Source organism: Amblyomma americanum, chromosome 5 (genome assembly GCF_052857255.1).
Source record: "Amblyomma americanum isolate KBUSLIRL-KWMA chromosome 5, ASM5285725v1, whole genome shotgun sequence".
Classification (NCBI taxonomy): Eukaryota; Metazoa; Arthropoda; class Arachnida; order Ixodida; family Ixodidae; genus Amblyomma; species Amblyomma americanum.
Genome location: NC_135501.1, coordinates 136,223,447 through 136,249,332, shown reverse-complemented (window position 1 = coordinate 136,249,332; position 25,886 = coordinate 136,223,447). Strand labels below are relative to the sequence as shown.

General features: G+C 50.5%; 2 protein-coding genes across 4 annotated transcripts in view; one reads left to right on the top strand and one right to left on the bottom strand.

The window, feature by feature from the left end:
- The window catches only part of LOC144132722 (uncharacterized), a 28,342-nt gene extending 27,021 nt beyond the window's left edge, over window positions 1–1,321 (bottom strand). The window contains exon 1 of the mRNA XM_077665330.1: window positions 494–1,321. Within this exon, the coding sequence (XP_077521456.1) occupies window positions 494–536 (43 nt within the window). The 5' untranslated portion in view covers window positions 537–1,321. The remainder of the gene's footprint in view (window positions 1–493) is intronic.
- Window positions 1,322–8,189: 6,868 nt separating this feature from the next.
- The window catches only part of LOC144132733 (uncharacterized), a 125,962-nt gene continuing 108,265 nt past the window's right edge, over window positions 8,190–25,886 (top strand). For all 3 annotated transcript variants that reach the window (XR_013314921.1, XM_077665344.1, XM_077665345.1), the window contains exon 1: window positions 8,190–8,654. The gene's annotated coding sequence lies outside the window, so the exon portion shown is untranslated. The remainder of the gene's footprint in view (window positions 8,655–25,886) is intronic.

Genomic DNA, 25,886 nt, shown 5'->3' with positions numbered 1-25,886 from the left:
GGTGGGACCGGGGGTTGATTTCGTCTGGTCACTCTGCGGATCAATCACTATGTACATAGTTGTTCTCCTTGTTGTACCTTCCGTTCTGTCTTAACTATTTTTATGTGTTATTAAACAGTTTACTTCCTGAAGTTCCACGAGTAATGTGACTGAGCAAGTTTAGAACCTCAAGACGTCGGCATCCAACAACTTCTACCTTTCCCCTTCGGGCTGACATCAAGGAAGAGAAAGGGGTAAAAGGAACACAACTCTCATATTGGCCTTCCACAAGATTAAGTGCGCAAAATGGCCATCGAAGTTGGTTTCTAGGCCTGCTGTGCACAGATCGTCTTACGATCACGGCCAAACACCGGTGCGCACACGGCCGTCACAGTGTGTCCTGCATACGGCGGACAAAGTCGTATGGCAGAGTCGAGAACGCGCGGTATCCGATTGCATACTAAATAAAATGTATCCGATTTAGCTTGTGAAATTATACAATGAACTTACGTACCTGTGACACTGTCAGGTGTAGGATTCGTCCTGCTTGGAAACATTCAATACAAGCCGACGGCGGTCCACGATGTTCATGCCCAAAAGCGCAAGCTTGCCTCATTGCTGCCCGAAGTCACGAAATGTTTCCTTCGTAGCTCGCTCCACGGAAGGGGAATAAAAAAAAACGCGTGCATAAGCTCCCGATAGCAGCGCTAAGCTGCTGCCCACAATCGTAAAGTTCCTGCAGTAAAACGATCGGCGTGCAAAACAACACCGGCTGCATTACTTCGCACAAAATAACATTTTCTATTCGTTCTTGGCAACCATTATCCTCCTCATCCCACCAACTCTTGGGTTTGCATCTTTTCCCTTTTAGCTTTGCTCGCACCTTAGCTAGCTCTAGCTCCAGTAATCGAGTTAATTTGGTATAAGTCCATTCTGTTTCACTATCATCAAAAATTACTTTCTCGATTTGTTTGGCTGCTGCTTCCAATTGCTTTTCTGAGTAAAAATTCCCCCCTGATTGTTCATCTGGCTTCAGTCCTACATTGCTTTTTCTTCTGAAGCCCAACTTGATACGCTTGTGGTCACTACCTAGACTCCTGGAACCATCTTCATCTATGCTCATTACCCCTAATCTGTTATACATCCTCTGTGACATTAGTGCATAATCTATCGTCGAGTGCAGACTCCCCGCCTCCCATGTTATGAGCCCTTCACACTTCTCGGTGCTGTTGCATACAACTAAATCATGCCTGTCACACATGTCCTGCAGCATGCTTCCTGTCGAATCCATGTACCCATCCAGGTCTTCTATGTGTGCATTCATGTCGCCTAATATAATTATCTCGCCCTGTCCTCCTTGCTCATCAATGTCGCTTGCAATACATTCTAACATTCTAACATTTTCCTGTTTTCCTCTTTGGCATTAGCCCCTGTCCACAGGTATACAAAGCCAAGGAGTGTTTGCTTGCCTGCCACTGTTCCTTTTAGCCATAAATGTTCTTTGCATCCCAGCCTAACCCTTTGAAAATTCATACTTTTATGAATGAATGCTCCAATTCCACCTCCCTTTCTGCTGCCCTCTGTTCTATTGCAATATTCCCATGTGTAGTCTGGGTTACAGGGTGGTTGCTCCATGTCACCAAGGCCTCCACGGAAACGAAGCAGCCGATGCCGCCGCCCGCGCGCTCTCTCTCCGGGCGTTTCCCTCGGGACCCGACGATGACCAGGACTCCGATTTCAATCCGGTTTACACTTTTAAAGAAATATGCGATTACTACAAATCCACCCACCAAACTCTTCCCACTCTTTGCAAAGGGCTGGGGAAGGCCAACGAGCGGGTACTCCTGCGCCTGCTCACTAACACGATGCTGTGCCCGGCAACTCTCAAGCATTTCAATCCTCAATTCGACGGGCGGTGCTCACACTGTGGGGAGGTGTCGGACACCTACCACATGGTGTGGGCCTGCCAGCAGAACCCATCGCTACCCCCTATCCCAAACCCCACCCGAGAGGACTGGGAGGCGACCCTGTCCGGCTGCTGCACCCTCCAGGCCCAAAGTGCCTTAACGCAGCGTGCCCGGGCTGTGGCAACCGCCAATGGGGTGCCTGACTAGGCATCCCCACCTAGTGGTTGTAAGGGCGTGACCCTTCAGGTCACGGACCCCAACACCTCTCTCTATAATTAATAAATGTTTTTACCACCACCACCACCACCATGTCTCTAAGATGTGTTTCCACTAAACCATATACCATTAATTCCTCGTGCCTTAACTGTTCTTCTGTTTCCTCCCATTTCAGTCTGTTCCTGCCACCTTGCATGTTAATGAAACCTATATTTGAATTAACTTGGCCCTGACGCTTGCATCTCTTTCTTCCCCTATGGTTCCATTGTCCCTTTGATCTTAATCCTTCCTTCTCTACACTGGTTCCTTCAGAGCTCTGGGTCCCCCCAAGAAAGCTGTTGCCTGGCGACCTATCCTACTACCCACCCTCTTGCCAGTGGCACCACCGCAGTGGATGCCATCCTGTGCAAAAGGGTGGGGCCTAACCTCGTACACTTCCCTGTTGACTTCCATCACCCCGTATCTTAGTCGCCGACTCAATAGCCTAATTACACGGTTAGCCTCAGCGACCCTCCTTTTCGTTCCACGAGCCTGCCTCTGGACCTCTGGGATTGTGCATATGGTCACATGCACACTCTCAGAGGCCTCTCTAAGCCTACGCATCCCCACTTCTGCTTCTCGAGATTCTGGCTCCTCCCCTTCAGCACATCATTGAGACCAGCATGGATAACGACAAGGTGTTCGCCATCCATGCTGCCCACCATCACCTCCCGGGCTTTGGCCATTGCATCCACCATGCACTTCCCCGACTGGGCCTCCACCTGCACCCGCCTGTCTGCCTTCACTGCCGTCAGAACGCCTCCCTCAACCCTCGCTACGTTCGAGTCCCCGACCACCAGAACCCTCCTGCGCCCTAACCGTTCGCTTCCTAACTCCATCTGTTGGCCTCCGGATCGCTCTAACTGACTCTCCTGCCGCTGTACGCTATTGTCGCGAGTCTCCATGCCCGCTTTAACCTCTTTCATCTCTTTCTCATTGTTCTCACTCAATGCTCGATGCGCTACAGCACTGTAGGATCGACGAGCCTCGTCCTCCACCTGACACTTCTCCGAACTGGGGTGCCCAGCCGGCCGCGACCTGAGCGCTTCAACCTGTTTTTCTAGCTGGGTCCGCTTTTCCCGCTCTTCTTTAATCTCGCCCACAATTCGCTTCAACAGGGCGGCATTATTCTCCTCCTTTTTAATCAAATCGGCGACCTGAGCTTCCAGCTTAATCCGTGCCTCTCTTTCTACCTTCAGGTCCGCGCTGAGTGCATTAAACCCAGCTTCCCATTCCCCTTTTTAACGTATGAACGGCGTCCTCAAACCGCTTACACATCTTACACGCGAAGCTAGCCTCATCCGCCTCGGCTAAGCTCCTGAACCCAGTCTCATCTAAATAACACCAACGGTCGCACTCCTGTCACTGTACTAACTCCCCGACCCCGTCCACCTTAACTTTCCCAGCTTGCCGACCCATCGTCCGGCCGACTAAGCCTTGTGAAAGCCCGCCAAAATTCCTTTGCAGATAGCCCTCGGCACTGCGCAACGTAAAAGCCCGCCAAAAATTATTCTCACACACCTCCGCTGGCCTCCCTACCCTTAACTCGGTCTAAAACTACCGCCCGAACGCATGTATACAAGCGCAAATACCAAAAGCACTTAGCTTCGGACGTAGTCGCTGCAGCTCCCAGAAAAGCGTCCACCTCCGACGGATATGTCCCGCACCTTCACCGTCCAGAAGCGCCATCTACCGCCCGCCAAACTGTACCCTCCATAAGCACCACCTATTACCAACTTCCTGCTCCCTCCACAGGTATTCCATCCCATAGAGCCCACACAGCAAAAATTCGAATATATATATATATATATATATATATATATATATATATAGCGAGAAGGTCACAACTGGTACGGTTATCTTCGTTTATTCACCAACGGTTTCAGACGGTGGACCGTCGTTCATCAGGGTGTTAAGTCGAATGAATAGAGAGATCTGCGTATTTACAGAGCTAAATGAAGAGGGAGAGGAGGCACTCTCTCTCTCTTTCTTTTCTTTGCGGAGAAAAACACACACACACACATCACGGAGTAGAAGACAAGTGTGTCGGTGTCCACTAAGGGGAAAGGAGCAGGGTTGTGAAACAATTTAGAAAAAAAAAGTTTAACTACAGAGGTGAGAGACAAGTAGCAGAGGCTGAGAGGGTTTAAGCAAGGAAGGTTTCCTTCTGCGGAAGCGAGAAGTTCGAGCACAAATGGAAAGAATAACAAAACACGGAAAACACCGGTGACCGTTACGACGGCGGCGTGTCGCCCCAGCGGCGGAAAAGCGGTCGTCCATACGCTGTGCGGGAACCCGACCCCGCAACTAGCCCCTCTAGACAACAACCACCGGCCGTTCGTCAGAGGGCGCCTGCGCCGCGTGTCCCACCGCTGACAATTCCGAGAAGGGGGCCAGAAGGACAAGGAGGAAAAAGGGGAACCGTCATGGGAAAAAAAGCGGGTGGGGGGGGGGGGGGGGGGGCATGGTGAGCAGGATTAAAGGAAAACAAATGGAAAATAACAGACGGGAGCTTCTTTCTCAGTTGGAATGGTTTTTGAGGAAGGCAAAATTGCCCCAGTTCTCATTGACGCCGTGGGTTAATGTCCGAAATTTGTGTATGAAATACGATTCCATTTGTTCTCTTTGGAGGCCTGTTTGAAAACCCGACTGTAGGAAGATGACCCGGATGCTTTCGAATGTTACATGTTGTGGCAGACACAGGTGCTTGGAAAAGGGTAGGTTTGGCAGTGTGTGAATGTGGGCCTTGTGGTTGTTGAATCGCAACCTGAACGAAGTTTCTGTCTTGCCGATGTACTGCATGCCGCATACACCGCAGTGATGCATGTAGACCACATTTGCACTGTCGCAATTTAGAGTTTCTTTGATTGTGAAAGTAAAGTCAGAGAAGGTAGCTTTTGCAATGTTTGTTGTCAGCATGTGACAGCATACCTTGCAGCGTGGTTTTCGGCAGGGTTGACACCCGGGGTTCGGGTTAGCATTGGGCGATGTTCTGGATTTAACTAAAATATCCTTGAGGTTCCTGCTGCGCCGGTATACCGCTCTTGGTGGCTGCCTAAAAATGCGGGACAGGTGACTGCTTTGCTGGATAATGTTAAAATGTTTTGAGAGGATATTGTTCACGCGTGGCATGTTTGATGAATGCGTGAGAACGAGGTTGGTTTGCCTTTCACCTTGCTGGAAGTTTTGGGAACTCAGTATTTTATTTCTGTCTAGAACGAGAGCTTTCAGAATAGCGTCCTCCACGATGGAAGCGGAATATTCTTCCAGTAAAAGATTTGTCTTTAGTTGTTCAGCATGACGGTGAAAATCATCGAGCTCGGAGCATATCCGTCAGTATCTATGCGCCTGCGCTAGTAAGGTATGCTCGTCTTGCAGTGGTGCGAGTGGCTGCTCTTAAAATGTAGATACTGCGGGCGGTCGGTGGGCTTTATGTAGAACGTTGTCTTAAACACGTTTCCTTTTTTCTGTATTGTTACATTCAAGAAGTTTATAGATGTTTTGGAAATGCTGTGGGTGAACGATATCGATCGATGAATATTGTTGTAGTTTCCTATAAATGTTAATAGGCTAGCTTCGTCGTGAGGCCAGATGAGAAAGATATCGTCCAGAAAGCGTTTGTAGAGGAGGGGCTTCGAAGGCTGAGTGTCCAGAAATTGTGTTTCAAGTGCCGCAATGAATATATTGGCGTAGGCAGGTGCCATCTTGCTCCCCATCGCCGTACCGTTCACCTGAAGAAAGTGCCTTCCCTCAAATTGAAAGTGGTTGCAATTTAGTACTAAACTCAGAATAGTTGCGATAGTTTCCCCATCCAGGTGAACTGGAGGATCCTACCGCAGGTATGCATCCACCGCCGCGCGTATGCCGTCTGAGTGGGGGATATTTGTATATAAAGACGTCACGTCCATTGTGACTAATAAGCTCTCATCGGGAATTTCACTGTTAGACACCACTCTGAGGAAGTGATTAGTGTCTTGAACGTAGGCGGGGATAGTTGGTATAATGTCCTTGAATAGAAAGTCGAGAACGACAGAAATTTTTTCGGTGAGTGTGCCATTACTTGAGACAATGGGACGACCAGGACGGTTTAGTTTATGAATTTTCGGGAGGAGGTAGAAGCGCCCGGGGACTGGTTTGACCGGCTTCATTGCTTTAAACATGTCCTGGGATATCTTTTGTTTTCGACTAACACCCTGATGAAGGACGGTCCACCGTCTGAAACCGTTGAATAAACGAAGATAATCGTACCAGTTGTGACCTTTTCATGGTGCAAGTTTTCACTGGCCCATTGAGCAATCCTGACTGCTTCCACTATATATATATATATATATATATATATATATATATATATATATATATATATATATATATATATATATATATATATATATATATATATATATATATATATATATATATATATATATATATATATATATATATTCGATTTCACTATTGCACGGGAACGGCACCGCTCAGTTTCAGCAAAATATTAGCACCTCTCTCACGTTTACAACCTGCTTGTAGCCCTTGATAATAATCGTCACCCTCAAAATGACACCCCTGTACATTACACGTGCGAGGCAGCTGCTGTTGTGGCGCATTTTGTTTGCTCCCGCGGTATGAAAAAAATAATGAACAATGGCGTCGTTTCTGTCCAATTGTGCAGCCGTGCGCAAAGCAGAATGACATGTGCAACACTCGCTTAAAGTCACCAAGTGCCCAAATCTCATCACAGCGAAGTTTTAACAATCACTGCGAGCACCACTCACACAAAAACCAGCCTGAAAATCCGAACAGCTTGTCGTTACTGCTGCGAACGGAACAACCGCAACAGCAGACGATGTAGAAAAGCTCAACCACAGCGCCACTAGTTCCTGCGACAGCCGCTGCAGCTAGAATCACTAGATAATTTTCTCATCCAGTGAACCTAACTGTGGCCACCTCCCGAGCGGGGCTGAGCAACTGAAACTGTCTGAGAACGCCGGTGTCAACCATAGAGTTTCTGACTATTAACATAGTACAGTAACAAACTCTATAGTGTCAATACTATATGGTGCCGCTCGGAAAAGTACTATTATGGTAGTACTGTCATCGCTCTGCGGAGTGGTATCATCGCGTGCTGAAAACTGGTGTCATCGGGAAAGCACACTGAACGCAATACGGGTGCAACACTAGTTTATAATGTGGACTCCGCAAATAAAACCGCCAGAAAACCGAAACTTAAACAGCGGTAGCTGTATAACGAGTCGAGTGTCAGGATTTTCGCGCCGTTGCCTTTTTTAAGATGACCTAGACTCATCGTCATTCCACTACTTGTCCTAATTACGCTCGGAAGACAAGAACCAGATCAGAAAATACTGTTCAATGCACGTACCTATTTGCTGCAGCTTGGTGAGACCTGCATGCCTTTTTTCTTCGGTTTCTCTGAAATTACAGGGTTCCCCAAACAATGCACACATTTCTCGCTTTGAGCTCGCTTATTACTTTGATATTACAGTAGACGTTACACGAAAACAACGCGAAAAACTGAGAACGGATGGGCGAAAGACGCGACTTTTTGCATTGAAATACACAGCAGACACCGAACTTTCGGGACATGCCTCCGAACTTCCGGTGGCTTCCCTTTCGCCCATTTCGGAAAGCGGGAATGCGGCATCCAGCCACCTAGTAGAGATCAGTGGTTCACTTGCACAAAAAAACTTGTTCCCTTCTTTCATAGTTCAATGCACAGGTAGCACAGGTTCGCGCTGAGCTAAACCCAGCTTGCTGCATATAAATGGCTCCCAGTAAGGGGGCAAGCGGTATTTAGCCCTAGCAAGCACCAGACACTGTGCTCAGCTCACTTCGGGTCATGCGCCTTCAGATGCTTCGGATATGAAATGAACTGCTTGCGGAATCGCAGTACACAAAAACAAAGCACACAAAACATCAGCAAACCTACAGTGATTAAAACGAAACTGAGACCAAAAATATCCAATCCACAGCACAGTCAACAAGCCAATAGACGTCAATTCGTTTGCTATCTTCCCAGCATGCCTCGGGCGTTCAAAAGCCGCCAGCTTTCATGTGCGTATCCGTCCAGGGCAATGAAAAATTGCTGTTTAGAAAAAAGTTATTCGCATTTGTTCATAAAAAATTTAGTTTATTTATAAAATTATGTACCGCTAGGCCAACGTCAAGTGATATTTGTAAGCAAAAGCCACGAGGGTCGCAAGGTCGCAAGCGTAGTTAGAAACTCTATGGTCGTAAGCGTTTCCACGTGTTTCCTTTGTGAATGCCTTTCGCGCTTGTGACGCCGAAATGTTTCTGAGTCGCTTTACAGGTGCGCTTAGCTGATATCGCTGAGATGTGGCTGTTCGATATGCTTTCCTGAAGAAGCCAAATCAAGCATCTCGTAGCCGGACGCATTGTGAACACGCTGGTGCGCAGCTGCAAGACGTGACTGGACTCGGCCGCTGCTGTCCACACTTCACGTCGTTGTCACGAAACCGAGTTTGACCCCTGAAGCACGTGAGTACGCAGTGTACGGCACGCTAAGCGCGAAAAGCACAGTGTGCAGTTGCCAACGTATTTTGGTGGCGGAGACAGTTGGTGTTGTGAGCGTGCATGGATTCGCGTGTTGCTTTGCTTGCTTCGACAACGAGCGTTTCCCTCTTATAAGAATACTAGCGTCGAGTTGTACCGCAGCAGGGACATTTTTGGTCAACGCCTGCTGTATACTTCTAACTGAAGAAGGGTTAGTTTAATTGGAGCTGTTAGGAAAAAAAGAGGCCTCACGGCCTCCTCTGTACTTTGTGTGCCTGCTACTTTACGGAACGTCAAAAAGAGATGCGCCGTTGCTTGAGAGGTGCGGCGCAGCAGCTCATCTTCATCGGTCGGCAAGCTAGGAAAGTCAAGGTGGACGGGGACAGGGAGTTAGTGCGGTGCCAGGAGTGCGACCGCTGGTGTTATTTAGATGAGGCTGGGTTCAGGAGCTTAGCCGAGGCGGATGAGGCTAGCTTCGCGTGTAAGATGTGTAAGCGGTTTGAGGACGCCGTTCATACGTTAAAAGGGGAATGGGAAGGTGAGTTTAATGCACTTAGCGCGGACCTGAAGGTAGAACGAGAGGCACGGATTAAGCTGGAAGCTCAGGTCGCCGATTTGATTAAAACGGAGGAGGATAATGCCGCCCTGTTGAAGCGAATTGTGGGCGAGATGAAAGAAAAGCGGGAAAAGCGGACCCAGCTAGAAAAATAGGTTGAAGCGCTCAGGTCGCGGCCGCTGGGCACCCCAGTTCGGAGAAGTGTCAGGTGGAGGACGAGGCTCGTCGATCCTACAGTGCTGTAGCGCAGCGAGCATTGAGTGGGGAAGAGAGAGAGGTAAAAACGGGCACGGAGACTCACGACAGTAGCGTACGGCGGCGGGAGATACAGCTAGTGCGATCCGGAGGGCAACAGTCGCAGTCATGAAGCGAATGGTTTTAGCGCAAGAGAGTACTGGTGGTCGGGGACTCGAACATAGCGAGGGTTGAGGGAGGCGTTTGACGACAGTGAAGGCGGACAGGCGGGTGCAGGTGGAGGCCCAGTCAGGGAAGTGCATGGTAGATGCAATGGCCAAAACCCACGAGGTGGTGAGGGGCAGCATGGATGGCGAACACCTTGTCGTTATCCATGCTGGTCCCAACGATGTGCTGAAGGGGAGGAGCCAGAATCTCGAGAAGCAGTTAGAAGTGGGGATGCGTAGGCTTAGAGAGGCCTCTGAGTGTGTGCATGTGACCATATGCTCAATCCCAGAGGTCCAGAGGCAGGCTAGCGAAACGGAAAAGAGGGTCGTTGAGGCTAACCGTGTAATTTGGTTAATGTGTCGACGACTAAGATAAGAGGTAATGGAAGTTAACAGGGAAGTGTACGAGATCAGGCCCCACCCTTTTGCACAGGATGGCATTCACTACGGTGGTGCCACTGGCAAGAGGGCGGTGTGACGTTCCCTCCTTCCGGGGAGGGGGGGTCAGTCAAAAAGCAACTTAATTGGTTGCTATCTACGGGTCGTGCTGAAGTGAGGAGAATTGAGCTAACAAGGCGGTAACCCGGCAAAACATTATTTCACTGCCTGAAGGTGAAACTGGTGGTCTGCTCACTGCTGGCTTTTAGGAGCCCCTGGCTGTCGCTCCTGTAGATCGGGGCTCCACTCCAATCGTCTCGCGTTGGCGGGCCGCAGCTGCTATGGCTCTCCTGTGGTCTGCCTCTCTTCCCGCCGTCTCGGCTGGCGGTACTGTGATGGGTTGAGGCCGCAGGACTCTTGGGCGTTTCGGCTGGCGGTGCTGTGATGGGTCGAGGCCACAGGACTCTTCGGTGTTTCGGCTTGCAGTCAGTTTGCTATGGTCCCGGAGGTCCGGCTTCGCTGATTATAGACTATCGCGATCTTGCGTCTGTTCGCCTCGCCCGTCTCTGTTTGACTCCTTTCCTTTGTCTCCGCTGCCAACCGCCGCGTCTCTCCAGAGATTCCCCCCCCCTCTCTGGGTAATCTTCGCCCATTGGTTTTTCGCCGTCGCTGCTCACCAAGGGCACCCGCCAAGGTTCTAGGAACCCGTGGCTGTTACGACGGGAAGGCCGATGGCCTCGTTGGGGATGGGTCGAAGGGGATCAGGTGTCCCTCGGAGGGCAACGGTTCTCTGCAGTCAGTCTCGCCTCCTCTGCCGGTAGCCCGTCTGGTGCCAGCCGCCGACCTCCTCCGTCACCTTGAGCTGTTATGCAGCCTGTCGTGTCCGCTGCTAGTAAGGTTGCCTTTCGGCCCGCCCGCATACACAAACGCACAAACTTGTCTGCGCGCCGGTGGGGCCAGGAGGGGGGGGGGGGGGGTGGAGCACTGCACAAACCGCAGGGAAGACTGCGGCTGCGTTAAGCACCGCACGCAGCCTCTCCTCTTTAGCCATCCGGCTGTCTTTGCATGTCTGTCTTCTTCATCGCCCGCTGCATTCCCCACCACCGTCTTCGCAGACATGTCTGGGTCGATAAATTTGAAGGCAGGCAGAATTTCTTGGGCACTGGTCGCCGGGTTAGTTCTTTTCAGCAATGCCTGGGCCTCCCGTATGCGGCCCTTCACAACCCCCTCTTCTTAGAAAGAAATTTGCTACGAAAAATTCGTGGACATCTCACTTTCACAACCGGCAGTACGTAGTAAAGTTCGCAACTCAGTCTTTTAGCCGCAGTCACAGTGCGAGTACGGCAAAACCACTAAACATCGTCCTCGCACACAAGTGGCACCAGTTGCATGGTACGGCACAATGTGGGCGGACCCTCAATCCCCCCAGGCAGAGTAAATTTCACAGTGCGGACAACTCTGCCCTTCATGTAAAACACGCAACCACAGAAAAGCCACGGGAGCAGTTAAAAGGAACCGCTCTTCCCATTCTATTAGCATGCAAAAAAAAAAAATAATGGCAGCAGCTCGTAGGAATGTGCTAGATTGCCAAAACGTATTAGAGTGTTTATAAGTGATTATGGAGGGTATATAGGCGGTCCACGACTCCTTGGGGCGTAGTCGTGGGCTGTCGGAGGTATCATCGAAGCGCGAGTCTCATCTTGATTGGCGAGCTCGAACTATACCTCTGGTGGGACGCTCTGCAAACCATTTTCAGAGACATCGAGTGGTGGAGACCCGGAATTCACCGTCAGGCGTGGTCGCGCCAAACTTCCTAGCGCACTGGGGGAGGCTTCGGCACCTCCGGTATGACGCAGCCTATTAACATGGACTATCTTCTCGCCTCTAGACTGGGTGTGGCAGTTGCGAGCGGTCACGTTGGACAGGCTTTCCACTATTCGATATGGTCTGACCCACTGTGGCGACAGCTTTCTCGCGAGCCCCTTTGTTGGGACACCAGCACGCAGATACTCTATCGCTTGTCTTGAAATCTGCCTTCCTGCTAGCGCTTTTCAGACGCCTTACTTGTGACTCTGCGGCTGACCGGAGGGCCTCTCTTGCTGTCTTGTGTGCGTCATTCAATCTGCGCGAGCTCAGCCCGGTAGTCGTCTAAGGTGCCATAGTGGCCTTTCGGTTCCTCATATGTGGCCCCGGGGAGCACTGGTTGCCTCCTGTAAAGTAGAAGGAAGGGGCTTTCCTGAGCTCCATCGTGCACGGAAGAATTGTATGCCGATGTTGCGAATGGCAGCCAATGATCCCAATCACGCTGATCCCTATGCACATAGTGCGAAAGGATCTGGTTCAACCTCTCGACGGCCCCGTTGCATTCAGGGTGGTAGGCTGTCATCTGGAGTTTTTTGATGCCCAGCAAGCGGTAAACAGTTTGCATCAGCTTTCCAGTGAAATTAGTCCCTTGGTCAGTGAGTAGCTGTGAAGGAACTCCGTGACGCAATACCACCCCTTCGACAAATGCCTTCGCCACAGTGTCAGCCTTCTGGTTCTCCAGAGAAAACGTTTCTGCATACCGCGTCAGGTGATCCACAAATACGAAAGTGTAGTGCTTGCCGGAAGTTGTGCTCGGCAAAGGCCCTACGATATCCATGGCAGTCCTCTTGGTCTGTGTACGTCCTGAAAAACTTGCAGTGGAGCGGGATTCTTTACTTTCGAGATTTTTCAAAGCATGCAGGATTCGCAATTCCTACAATACTGAGCGATGTCCTTCCTCATGCCAGGCCAGAAATACCTTTTGCTGACCCTCTGACGGGTTTTTCGGAAGTCTAGGTGGCCTGCGCTGGGTATGTCGTGATGCAGCCGCAGGATTTCCCCTCTCATAGAGGACAGAACAACGCTCCAACCCGTGTCGTGTGCCCTCTCCTTGAACCTTAGAATACCCTGCTGATCCAGACAATATCGGCCAGCTTCCTCTCCCTCCGAGTTCTCACACTCATCTACAATTTTCCTAATTGACGGGTCCACTTTCTGCTCATCGTGTAGATGAGCCCGCTCCACCGAGGGGAAAAACTCGCTTACGCGAGTTACGGCTGAGCACATCAGCGTTCTGATTTGTCTTCCCCGGGCAATGAAGGACTTCAAAGCTATATTCCTGTAGCAGCAGGTTCCAACGAGCCAGTCTAGAGTTCGGGTCTCTGACATTCATTATTCATTAGCCACTCCAGCGGTTGACAGTCAGTAATAATTTTGAAAGGGTGTCCGAAGAGGTAACAACACTGCCAGGCACTCGTGCTCGGTTGCACCGTAGTTCTGCTCAGCCGCGTTAAGCTGTCTACTCGCGTAAGCTACCGGATGTTCCTCACCGTCATGCATCTGTGACAAGACTGCGCCGAGGACATGCTTAGATGCATCAGTGGCTAGTATGAATGGTTGGCTGAAATCTGGGAAGTGAAGAACAGGTGCTTCCACAAGTTTGTCCTTTAGTTCCTGACAAGCTCTCTCAGCCTGAGAAGACCACAGAAAAGGTTGTTTGCTCGTTAGTGCAGTCAGTGGCCAGGCTACTGCAGCGGAATTGGGAATGTGACGCCTATAATAGGTAACAAGACCAAGGAACTGGCGGACTTCGGTTTTGCTCTTCGGTCGCGGAAAACTCCTCACGCACTCCAACTTCTCTGGATCAGGCCGGACGCCTGTGGCCGAAACATGTCCCAGGTACTTAACCTGTGGTTTCAAGAACTAGCACTTGGCCGGTTTCAGCTTAAGGTCCACCTCGCTTATAAGACTGAACACTTGCTTCATATCTCGCAAGTGGCTCTCAAAAAACTTGCGGTAAGTAATGATGTCATCGAGGTACACATGACAAACCTTGCCCAGTAGCCCAGCGAGTATGACGTCAGCCATTCTCTGCCATACTGCCGCTCAGTTTACGAGTCCCATCGGCATACGGCTCCATTCGTAGTGCCCGAAAGGAGTGTTGAAAGCTGTTTTTTCTTGGTCTCAGGGATCCATCTCTATCTGCCAGTATCCACTCGCCATGTCCACAACAGTGAAATACTTCGCTTTCGGCGAGCTGCGACAGGGTCTCGTGGATGTTTGGCAACGGATAGGGGTCCACCCTAGTGACCTTATTAAGGTCTCTATAGTCCACCACGAAACGGTAGCTTCCATCGGGCTTCACCATCAGTAAGGCTGGTGCGCACCACGGTGACCCAGAATGCTCGATGACACCATCCCTAAGCAAGTCTTCTGTGTTTCTCTCTCCCCCTTTTTTGCAAAAGGGATCCTATAGGCTCGACGGTAGACGGCGAGCGTCCCCAGTGGGTATCCGCTGCTTAATGGCCTGGCAAAGCCCGAGGTCGGTTCTGCTGATTGAGAATATTGAGCTATTATCAAAAATCAGACTTTCGATTTTGATCCTCTGTGGTTCCTCAATGTGCGAGAGCTCAAACATCCTCAGCAGGTTATGCCGCGCACCTGCTGTTTCTTTAGAGTTAACGTTTAGCATCGGATCGTCCACCTCCATGTCTACCAAGTCTTTGAGTAGCTTGTTTTTCCCGAGGCCTATGTCCTGAACGGTTAGGTTGGCCACCCTGACGGGGATAGCCTCATCTTCGTGTGTTGTAATTAGGGCGGGCGCTCCCACAAGTCCATTTACCTCCAGTCGAGACACCTCTATCACCTTCATCTTTCCGCTTGATACGGGCGACAAAGGTCTACAGGCCGGAAGGCGCTCGCTCATCGCTGGAAGCACTGTAGTCTCGATCAGCGCGACTGATATGCACCCTTCGGGCCCACTGCACGCATTTTCCCGTATCACGGACCCACCGCGCGCCCAGTTATTGATCGGGATATAAGCTCCGGCTACACGAACCATGCCCTGGCTGAAGAAAATGTCGATCCGTTGGTCTCTTAAAATGTACTGTCCGATGATGCCGGTCACAGGCAGCATGACACTGTCGTCGCACACAAAAAAACTGCTAATGAACGAGTGGCTTCCAAGTGCCAAAGGTACGCGGTAGACGCTGAACGTGCCTATGTGGTCTCCGGTGATGCCGATAAGGGTTACCTGGCTCTCGCACCTTTCGAAGACATTCTCCCAGTTTGAGTTTATACCTGTCAGTGCGCTGCGCTTTAACAGGCTGACTGGAACCTGTGTCCACTAGACACTTCACAGAGCTGCCTGAAACCTTGCACTCGACTATCGGGCCAGTCTCCCGGCACAGATTCACAACTGCTTCGCACTGCCCCTGTTCGCCCTGGTTGACGACGGAGGCCTTACTCAGTTTTCCTGCATCTTTGGTGCCGTCTGGTCCTCGTTGCGACAGTTATTAAACTGGGTCCTCTACCCTTGCCTGGACCAGCGGGGCGGGGCGCCTGACGTGTCCGACAGAAGCGAGCGAAATGTCCCTGCCTGCGGCAAGAAAAGCAAACACCGAAGTTATCGTGCTGGCGGGGCTCACCATTCGATTCGGGCTGGCTGCGTATTTGGAGGCTTTCCTCTAGGGGTATTTCTAGGCGTTCCAAACGCAAGCCAAGTCCGCCCTGCTTCCCCGAGCCTTCAAGCTGCCTGACACACGCAGCGCGTGTACGGGAAGTCTTCTCAATTTCCTCCTCCCTGGCCGTCACTTCTACAGCGTCGGAAGTTTTTGGGGTCTCACGGCAGAGCGAACTGCCGGTCTGGGTCACGAAAGCCAGTAAGGAATTGGGAGAGAAGTTGTTCATTTAAGATCTCGTGCCTTGCACTTTTCTTCGACGTGTCCTCGCCATCAACGTCCCTCAAGGTCTCCACCCCAAGTCTCTCCAAATGGCTCACAAAAAAGCGTACATCTTCACTAAAGTTCTCGCGCGCGTTCAAGAACTTTTCGACTTTTGTGCTCGCCGGTTCGTTATCAAAATGCTTCAATGCGAGCGCTTTGAAAGATTTGTATGTGGCAGCGCTAGCCACCTCCTCATCTCTCCATGCGAAATCCTGAGCCGTCGCGACCGTTTTGCACCGCGCCATCCCAATCGTTTGTTTTTCCTGCCATCCTCACAAGTTCGCCACCCGTTCTAAAATTTGAAGAAAGTCTCTGATTTTGGGACCCGTGTCGTCCCCTGTGAATGTCGGAATTATACCGCCCAGCATTAGTGCACTAGCTCCCAACGTTCCGTCGTGAGCATTCTGTGATTGCAGTTGCAACATGTTGGCCCCTTTCTCCTCGTGTGCAAGGGTAAATGTCGCGCACCACAACTTCAGCAAAATCCCACCGCTGCCACCGCTTGTGATGTTCCCGCCTTCCGGGGGGGTCCGTCACAAAGCAACCTAATATGTTGCTATCTGCGAGTCCTGCTGAAGCGAGGAGAATTGAGCCAACAAGGCGGTAACGTGGCAAAACATTATTTATTTCTCTGCCTGAAGGCGAAACTGGTGGTCCGCTCACCGCTGGCTTTTAGGAGCTCCTGGTTGGCGCTCCGGTAGATCGGGGCTCCACTCCAATCGTCTCGCGTCGGCGGGCCGCGGCTGCTTCGGCTCTCCTGTAGTCTGTCTTTCTTCCCGGCGTCTCGGCTGGCGTTGCTGTGATGGGTCGAGGCCGCAGGACACTTGGCCGTTTCAGCTGGCGGTGCTCTGACGGGTCGAGGCCACAGGCCTCTTGGGCGTTTCGGCTGGCGGTCCGTTCGCTACGGTCCCTGAGGTCCGGCTTCGCTGACTATAGACCAGCGCAATCTTGCGTCTGTTTGCCTCGCCCGTGTCTGCTTGAATCCTTTCCTTTGTCTCTGCTGCCACCCGCCGCGTCTCTCCGGAGATTCCCTCTCTCTCTCTGGGTAATCTTCGCCCATTGGTTTTTCGCCGTCGCTGCTCACCAAGGGCACCCGCGAAGGTTCTAGGAACCCGTGGCCGTTACGACGGGAAGGCCGATGGCCTCGTTGGGGATGGGTCGAAGGGGATCAGGTGTCCCTCGGAGGGCAACGCTTCTCTGCAGTCAGTCTCGCCTCCTGTGCCAGCAGCCCGTCTGGTGCCAGCCGCCGACCTCCTCTGCCACCTCGAGCCGCTATGCAGCCTGTCGTGTCCGCTGCTAGTAAGGTCACCTGTCGGCCTGCACACACAAATGCACAAACGAACTCTTCTGCACGCCGGTGGGGTGGGAGCACCGCACAAACCGCAGGGAAGACTGCGTCTGCGTTGGGCACCGCTCGCAGCCTCTCCTCTTTAGCCGTAAGGCTGTCTTTGCACGTGTCTTCTGCATCGCCCGCCGCATTCCCCACCACCGTCTTCGCCGACATGTCTGGGTCGATAAATTTGAAGGCAGGCAAAATTTCTTGGGCACTGGTCACCGGGTTAGTTCTTTTCAGCAATGCCTGGGCCTCCCGTATGTGGCCCTTCACACCGGGTAGTAGGATAGGTCGCCAGGAAACAACTTTTTGGGGGGACCCAGAGCTCTGAGGGTACCAGTGTAAGAAGGAATAACCAAGATAAAAGGGACGATGGAACCATTGGAGAAGAAATAGACACAAGCGCCAGGGCCAAGTTAATTCAGATATAGGTTTCATTAACTTGCAAGGTGGCAGGAACAGACTGAAATGGGAGGAAATAGAACAGTTAAGGCATGAGGAATTAATGGTATATGGTTTAGTGGAAACGCTTCTTCGAGACGTGGAGCAACCACCCTGTAACCCAGACTACGCATGGGAATATTGCAATTGAACAGAGGGCAGCAGAAGGGGGGGGGTGAAATTGGGGCATTCATTCATACAAGTATGAATTTTCGAAGGGTTAAACTGGGATGCAAGGAACATTTATGGCTAAAAGGAAAAGTGGCAGGGGAGCAAACACTCCTTGGCTTTGTATACCTGTGGACAGGAGCTAATGCCAAACAGGAAAACAGGAAAATGTTAGAATGTATTGCAAGCGACATTGGTGAGCTAGGAGGACAGGGCGAGATAATTATATTAGACGACATGAACGCACATATAGAAAACCTGGATGGGTACATAGATTCAACAGGAAGCATGCTGCAGGACATGTGTGACAAGCATGATTTAGTTGTATGCAACAGTACCGAGAAGTGTGAAGGGCTCATAACATAGCACGCAGGGAGTCTGCACTCGACGACAGATTATGCACTAATGTTAGAGAGGATGTATAATAGATTAGGCGTAATGAGCATAGATGAACATGGTTCCAGAAGTCTAGGTAGTGACCACAAGCGTATAAAGTTGAGTTTCAGAAGATAAACCAATGCAGGACTGAAGCGAGATGAACAATCGGAGGGGAATTTTTACTCAGAAAAGCAATTGGGAGCAGCAGCCAAACAAATTGAGAAAATAATTTTTGAGGATAATGAGACAGAATGGACTTACACCAAATTAACTCGATTACTGGAGCTAGAGCTAGCGAAGGTGCGAGTAAAGCTAAAAAGAAAAGACGCAAACCCAAAAGTTGGTGGGATGACGAGGTCAAGAGGGCGATAGATGTCAGGAAGCGTCCAGGGAACATAGACATTCCAAGAAGATGGGGGAACCAGAAGTTGAAGTAGACAGAAAATGAGATACCTTCATAAAGTGTAGAATTGAAGCATCCTATTCCATTAATGAGAGAATTAGAAGAAAGGGTACCCAATGGATGTCAAAAGTAAACAAAAAGGATAGAAAAGCAGCTCAAAAATTCTGCGAACATTAAATGCAATGAGTAATAAGACTAGGCTAGAGCAAAGCTTTATTTTTACAGATCAGGGCATTCGACTAGAAGGGGATGCAGCGATAAAACACATAGGAACAAGGATGACAGAAAAATTTAAAGAAAGAAATGTTGCACATAATTTATTGAAGGAGGATAGACCGGTTACTGCAATAGCTTCACTTGAGCAAAGAGTGGGAAAGGGCAGAGAAGAAGGTTCTTAGTGGCGCATCAACAGGACCAGATGCTATTCCGATTATGTTAATAAAGAAGCTAGGGCCAAAATCCAAGCAAACATTAATACAGGCAGTGAATAAAATGATAGTGGATGGGAAAGTCCCCGATGAATGGCGATTAAGTAGTATGAACATGATATGATATATAAGGGAAAGGGTGACAAAGCTGATTTAAGTAACTACTGTCCCATAACAGTGACATCTGCGGTTTACAGTGTGGTGATGCAGATTATAAAGGACAGATTGCAGGCTTGGGTGGAGAACGAGGGGGTGCTAGAGGAACTACAAAATGCGTTCCGGAATCAAAGGAGGTTGGAGGACAATCCATTTTCGTTGACGCAGTGTATAGAGATTGCTGAAAAGGAACACAGCCCCCTATGGCTAGCATCTCTGGATATTAGGGAAGCCTACGACAATGTTATTCAAGAGTATTTGTAGGACATACTGTGCACATTTGGTGTGGAAGATGGAGTAATTAATCTTCTAAAAGATATATATAAAGCTAACAGAGTGCTTATAAAATGGGAAAAAAAATATCAGAGCCTATAGATATACAGCGGAGGCTTAGGCAAGGATCTCCTCTGTCTCCTTAATCTGTTGTTCATATTATACCTGCAAGAGTTAGAGACCAAACCAGAGAGGAGCTAACGGACTAGGCTTCAACCTTTCTTTTTTCAAGCAAGGAGAATGGACTAAACAGTCATTACCAAGACTAATGTACGCAGATGATATAGTGCTAATGGCTGACAAGGAAGATTTTCAGAAGTTGATAGACATTTGTGGTACAAAAGGAGATGGATTAGGTTTCAAGTTTAGTAAGGAAAAATCTGCAGTCGTGATATTTAATGATGAGGGTGGTGAGCATATAGAATACAGAAGTTCACGCTAGAAGTAGTGGATTAGTACAAGTATTTTGGGGTTTGGATAAATAATGGTGCTGAGTATCTGACAGAGCATGAAAAATATGTAATGACTAAAGCTGTCATGAAAAATAGGGCACTGTGGATTTACAATAGGTATGAAGTGGTAAGAGGGATCTGGAAAGGGGTGCTTGGATTACACTCACGTCTGCATAAAGATTCCCTGGGGCAAGGACGCCAAGGTGTTCCGGAACAGAAAAGGATATTTTTCCATCAATGTTCAGGTATGTGCTCAGTTATATCTCCTACCTTTTATCAGCCTTGTGCTAACGCTCAGCTTTAGCAGCATTAGCAGAGGGCTTTTGTTTCTCCATTTCGATTTGCATTATTTGTTTTACCTTATCTACAAAAATTGGGCTGTGTGTTCTTTCATAACTAGGTGCAATGAAATGCAATTTGAAAACAATAACAGCATGAACATATCAAGCTGAACCTCATATATTTCTACATACTTAAAGCATTTCAATTATTTTATTGCAGTTGACAACTTTTATTTTATTTTATTTTATTGCATAATACGGCTTCAGACGGACTACATGGACAACTTCTGGTCGTACGTGGCATCGCTGGGATGCAGTCATTGCGTCGGGGATGACTTCATAATCCAGTTTACTTAGCCGACGAAGAACCTTGTACGGGCCGAAATAGCGGCTCAAAAGCTTTTCACTCAATCCACGGCGGAAAATGGGCATCAAAACCCAGCCTTGGTCTCCTGGCTTGTATTCCGCGTTGCGTCTTCATAGGTTGCAGCGTCTAGTGTCGGACCGCTGCTGATATTTGATCCGTAATCGGGCAAGCCTTCGAGCTTCTTCGCCTTGAAGGTAGGCGGCAACGTCGACGTTCTCTTCTTCTGTATCGTTGGGCAGCATGGCGTCTAGCGTGGTTGTGGCCTCTCTGCCATGGACGAGCCTAAAAGGCGTCATCTGGGTGGTCTCCTACACTGTGGTGCTGTAGGCGAAAACGACGTAAGGCAGGATGACATCCCAGGTTTTGTGTTCGGCATTGACATACATGGCGAGCATATCGCCGATGGTTTTGTTCAGGCGCTCGGTCAGTCCGTTGGTCTGCGGATGGTATGCAGTACTCCTCCGGTGGCTGGTTTGGCTGTAACGCAGGATGGCTTGCGTTAATTCTGCCGTGAATGCTGTTCCTCTGTCCGTGATGAGCACACCGGGGGCGCCGTGTCAAAGAAGAATGCACTCCACAAAAAATTTGGCAACTTCTTCTGCTGTTCCGTTCGGTAGGGCTTTCCTCTCGGCGTAGTGGGTCAGGTAGTCGGTCACTATAATGATCCACTTATTTCCAGACGTTAACGTTGGAAAAGGGCCAAGCAAGTCCATGCCGATCTGCTGAAAGGGCCTTGAGGGAGGTTCAGTGGGGTTCAGAAATCCTGCTGGTCGTGTGGGAGGGGTCTTTCGTCGCTGACAATCTCGGCAGGTTTTTCCGACATCGGCAGACAGTCGGGGCCAGTAATACTTGTCTTGAATGCGGTGGAGGGTGCGAGTAAACCCTAGATGTCTAGCTGCCGGCTCGTCGTGTGAAGCCTCTAGAACTTCTTCACGGAGACAAGCAGGTACAACAAGGAGGTAGGCTGTTTTGCTCGCTGCAAAGTTCTTCACGAGGACCTCATTCTGCACACAGAAGGAAGACGGTCCTCGCTTGAATGAAACGGGGGTGAAGAAACCTTGCCTTCCAAGTACTCGATGAGGCATTTTAGGTCGGGGTCCGAACGTTGCTGCTCAGCGAAAGAGCTGGGGCTGATGGGTCCCAGGAAGGCGTCCTCATTGTCGTCTGGCGGTGGTGTATCTACAGGGGCTCGTGAGAGGCAATCGGCGTCAGAGTGCTTGCGTCCGGACTTGTAAACGACGATGACGTCAAACTCCTGGAGACGCAGACTTCATCGAGTGCGTCGGCCAGAGGGGTCCTTCAAATTGGCAAGCCAGCACAGCGCGTGGTGATCGCTGACCACCTTGAACGGTCGTCCGTACAGGTAGGGGCGGAATTTCGTGCGTAGCCCAGATGATGATGGCAAGGCGCTCCTCAGTTGTCGAATAGTTAGCCTCGGCCTTGGAAAGGGAACGGCTAGCGTATGCGATGACTTTCTCCAGCCCATCGCTTTTTTGAACGAGGACGGTGCCTAGGCCCACACTGCTTGCGTCGGTATGAACTTCAGTATCGGCGTTTTCATGAAATGCGCGAGGATCGGCAGGGACTTTAAACGACGCTGAAGTTCCTTGAAGGCTTCTGCTTGCAGCGCTTCCCATTTAAACGGCATGACTGCCTTCGTCAGTTAAGTCAGGGGCTCGGCGATGCGCGAAAAGTTTTTCACAAATCGTCGGTAATATACGCACACTCCGAGAAATCTGCGCACTGCTTTCTTATCGGCCGGCAGTGGAAAGTATTCAATAGCAGCTGTTTTCTGTGGGTCTGGGCGTACTCCCTCCTTGCTAACGATGTGGCCTAGAAACAGTGGCTCTTCATAGGCAAAGTGGCGCTTTTCTGCTTTCAAGGTTAGGCGAGACTTGATGGCGTCAAGTACTGTTTGAAGTCTTTTGAGGTGCTCTTAAAAGTTCTAGGCGAAGACGACGTCATCTAACTATACCAGACAAATTTGCCACTTCAGGTCTGCCAGCACTGTATCCATTACTCGCTGAAACGTCGCTGGTGCAGAACAGAGACCAAATGGCATCACCTTGAACTCAAACAGCCCATCCGGAGTTATGAATGCTGACTTCTTGCGATCTCTTGCGTCGACCTCAATTTGCCAGTAGCCGCTCTTGAGGTCTATCGATGAGAAATATTTGGCGTTGCAGAGCCGGTCCAGTGTGTCGTCGATGCGGGGGAGGGGGTAGACGTTTTTCTTTGTTATGTTCAAGCGGCGGGAATCAACGCAGAATCGAAGTGCGCCGTCTTTCTCGCTAAAACAACCGGTGCCGCCCAAGGGCTATTTGAAGGCTGGATGACGTCGTCGCGAAGCATTTCTTCGGCTTGGTCCCAGATGGCTTGTCGTTCTCGCGGTGACACATGGTAGCGGCTTTGACGGAGAGGTCGGACGTGTTGGTTCGTTATAATGCGATGCTTGGCAATTGGCGTTTTTCGGACCTTCGGCGATGTCGAAAAACACTCACTGTAGCTTTGAAGCAGATTACGGATCTGTTCTTGTCTGTTCCGGGGCAGGGCTGGGTTGATGTTGAAAGTGGGCGAGTTCTCTTGGTCAGGCAAATCTTCTTCGGAGGGGTCGGAGAGGGCAAAGGAGTCTCGTACGTCGGATATTTCATCGAAGAAAGCAATCGTCGTTCCTCTGTTAATGTGCTGGTATTCTTCACTGAAGTTAGTCAGCAGTACTTTGGCCTGGCCATTGCGGAAATGCGTGATGCCTCTTGCGATGCTGATTCCTCGGTCTAGAAGCAACTGCATGTTCACCTCGATGATGGCTTCAGCGTTACTGGCTTTCGTGGCGCCTACGGTCACGATAACGCTTGAACAGGGTGGGACGCTCACTTCTTCCTCCAGGACACTCAGGGCAACGGGATTTTCCCGAGTTTTCATCGAAGTGATGGCTTCGTCCGTCAAAAGCGTGATCAGCTTGGATAGCAGGTCGATGATCGCCTGATGCTCATTAAGGAAATCCATACCCGAGTTCACTTCGTGGGGAACATTGCGGTAGCACTACAAAGGTAGCAGGGTAGGTATGTCCTTTGACAGTCACTTGCTCCGTGCATCGTCCTGATGGCGTAATGAGGTGGTTCCCTGCGGTGTGAATTTGTGGGCCGTCCCAAGCCGTTGTGACTTCTCAGCTGCGCAGCGAATGTTCTATTCATCACCGAGTAATCTGCTCCTGTGTCGACTACAGTGGTAACTTTCCGGCCGTCGATAGTCACTTCTAAGTCGAAGGTCCTGGCTCTTGCATTGCGTGTCGCTCTCGGCGTCGGTTCACGGCTTCGTTGTGCATGCGAGTCGCGGGTGGGGCATGTGGTCGAAGTTTTTCTGGGTGGCGGCGTCGTTTTGAAGGCAGTTTGCGTCGTGGTCGGGGTTGTAATTTTGTGCGTCGTCGTGCAGCGAGTGTAGGTTTTTCATGCAGCGTCGCGGGTGCAGCGTCTTCATGGGTCGTGGTCGGTGGAGGATCTGCGGCGTTTCGCTTGTGAGCAACCTCACCTCCAGAGGTTGCTATCTTTAGTTTCCCCTATGGGGGCTGGGAGACAGTCCTCGTACCGCGGCTGCGTAGCTGCGGTGTGGCGACGCAAAGCGCGAGGTTGACGGCGATGGTGAGCGCGAAAAGCAGTTCGGCGTGTACTCCTCTCGACGCAGGTACTTGTCGATTTCCTGCGGACATTGGCCAAAGCGTGGTCGTGGGGCATTAACGGCAGATCCGATACGTCGGTATGGGCAGGACGAAGAATATGGCCGGCCTCACTGCAGTGGAAACACAACGGGCGGTTGTCGGAAGTCCTCCAGGCGTCGCATTTCCGGGGGCTTGAGCGTCGATCGTAGGCTGGGCGGGCGGTGGCAGGGAGGTGGCGTTCGGGAACAAGTTGTTCATGTCGGACAAGATGCAGGGGTTGTCGTTGGGGCTGAGGAGTCCTTACTGCAGCGGCGTAGGTCATGGCCTGGGGTTCTGTGGCCGTCGCGGTGCCATGTGCCTGTTGCACTTCTTCCCATACCACATCCATCAGAGTCGCTGCTTGTGGCTGTTGGGATGATGGCAGTAATCGGCCTAGCTCCTCTCGGACGATTTCGCGGATACCTTCCCGCATGCTGTTGCTGGTGGCGGCCGTTGTGTCCGAACGGATTGCACAGGCAGAGGAAGGGCGATTGTACTGCCGAGCTCGGACGTCGAAGGTCTTCTCAATCATGCAGGCTTCTTGAATGAATTCCTCGACTGTTTTTGGCAGCTGGCGGACGAGGCTGCCAAAGAGTTGTTCTTTTACGCCCCGCATTAAGAGCTGAACTTTCTTCCCCTCAGTCATCTCGGGGTCGGTGCGGCGAAATAGGCGCTTGATCTCCTCGACGTAACCACGGACGGGCTCATTCGGAAGCTGGATCCTGGATCCTGGACTCGAGGAGTCATTCGGCTCTTTCTTTCCTCACAACACTGGGGAATACCTTCAATAGCTCTCTCTTGAATAGCTCCCATGTCGTAAGTGACGACTCGTAGTTTTCGTACCACGTGCGTGCGCGGCCATCCAATGAGAAAAATGCGTGCCCAATTTTTGCTGCATCATCCGACTTGTTGAATTACGCCACACGCTCATATTGGTCCAACCATTCTTCGGGGTCTTCGCCTAGGGATCCATTGAAAGATGGCGGCACCCGCGGCTGCTGCAGTATGATCGGTGTCAACATCTTTGGCGAGGTTGCAGTGCTCTTAGCAGTGTCTTTTCGCTGTCTGGTGCGGTCTGGCAGGGTCCCGAACTCGGGCTCCTCTCCCTGGAGACGTCGGCTGGCTCGCTGAGCTGCTGGCTCGTTCTTGGGTGCGAAGCGCTGGGGGCTGGCGCCACGACTTGAAAGGGGGTCATTCGGAACATGGAAGACTACCCCGCACCTCCACCATATGTCACGTAGTGGTGACGGCAGTTGAAGGAGCGATTAACACGGACAAAAGGTCTAAAAGAAAACTGTTTATTGGGCTCACTTGCGCCCACAATGTACTGAATCACTCGGCGGCGGCGAAGCAACAAGCGTGCTTGGCGGTTGTTGAACAGAATGCCCGGCGCTGTCGGCCGTGCTCAATTTAAAGCTGATAGCGAACTTTCGAGATAAAGCGTGCAAAGTTACTAGAACATTCCGGAACAATGTAGAATCAGCTCTGCCTGGCTGTGATCAATCGAGATAAATCTAGTCGCGTCTTGGGTCGCAAACAAAGCGATAAAGTGGTGTGGCGGCAGATTTGAAGAAGGAACAAACACTGCAAATATTCTCGGCAATATGACCTCTTGCATCATGGTGTGCACTTCCTCAAAATCCAGAGTGGGCATTAAAATCACCAACTAGCAGATATGGCTCTGGTAGCTGTTCTAAAAGGGATTCTAAATCATGAAGTGTTACTGTTAGGTGTGGCTCAAGATATATGGTACATATTACG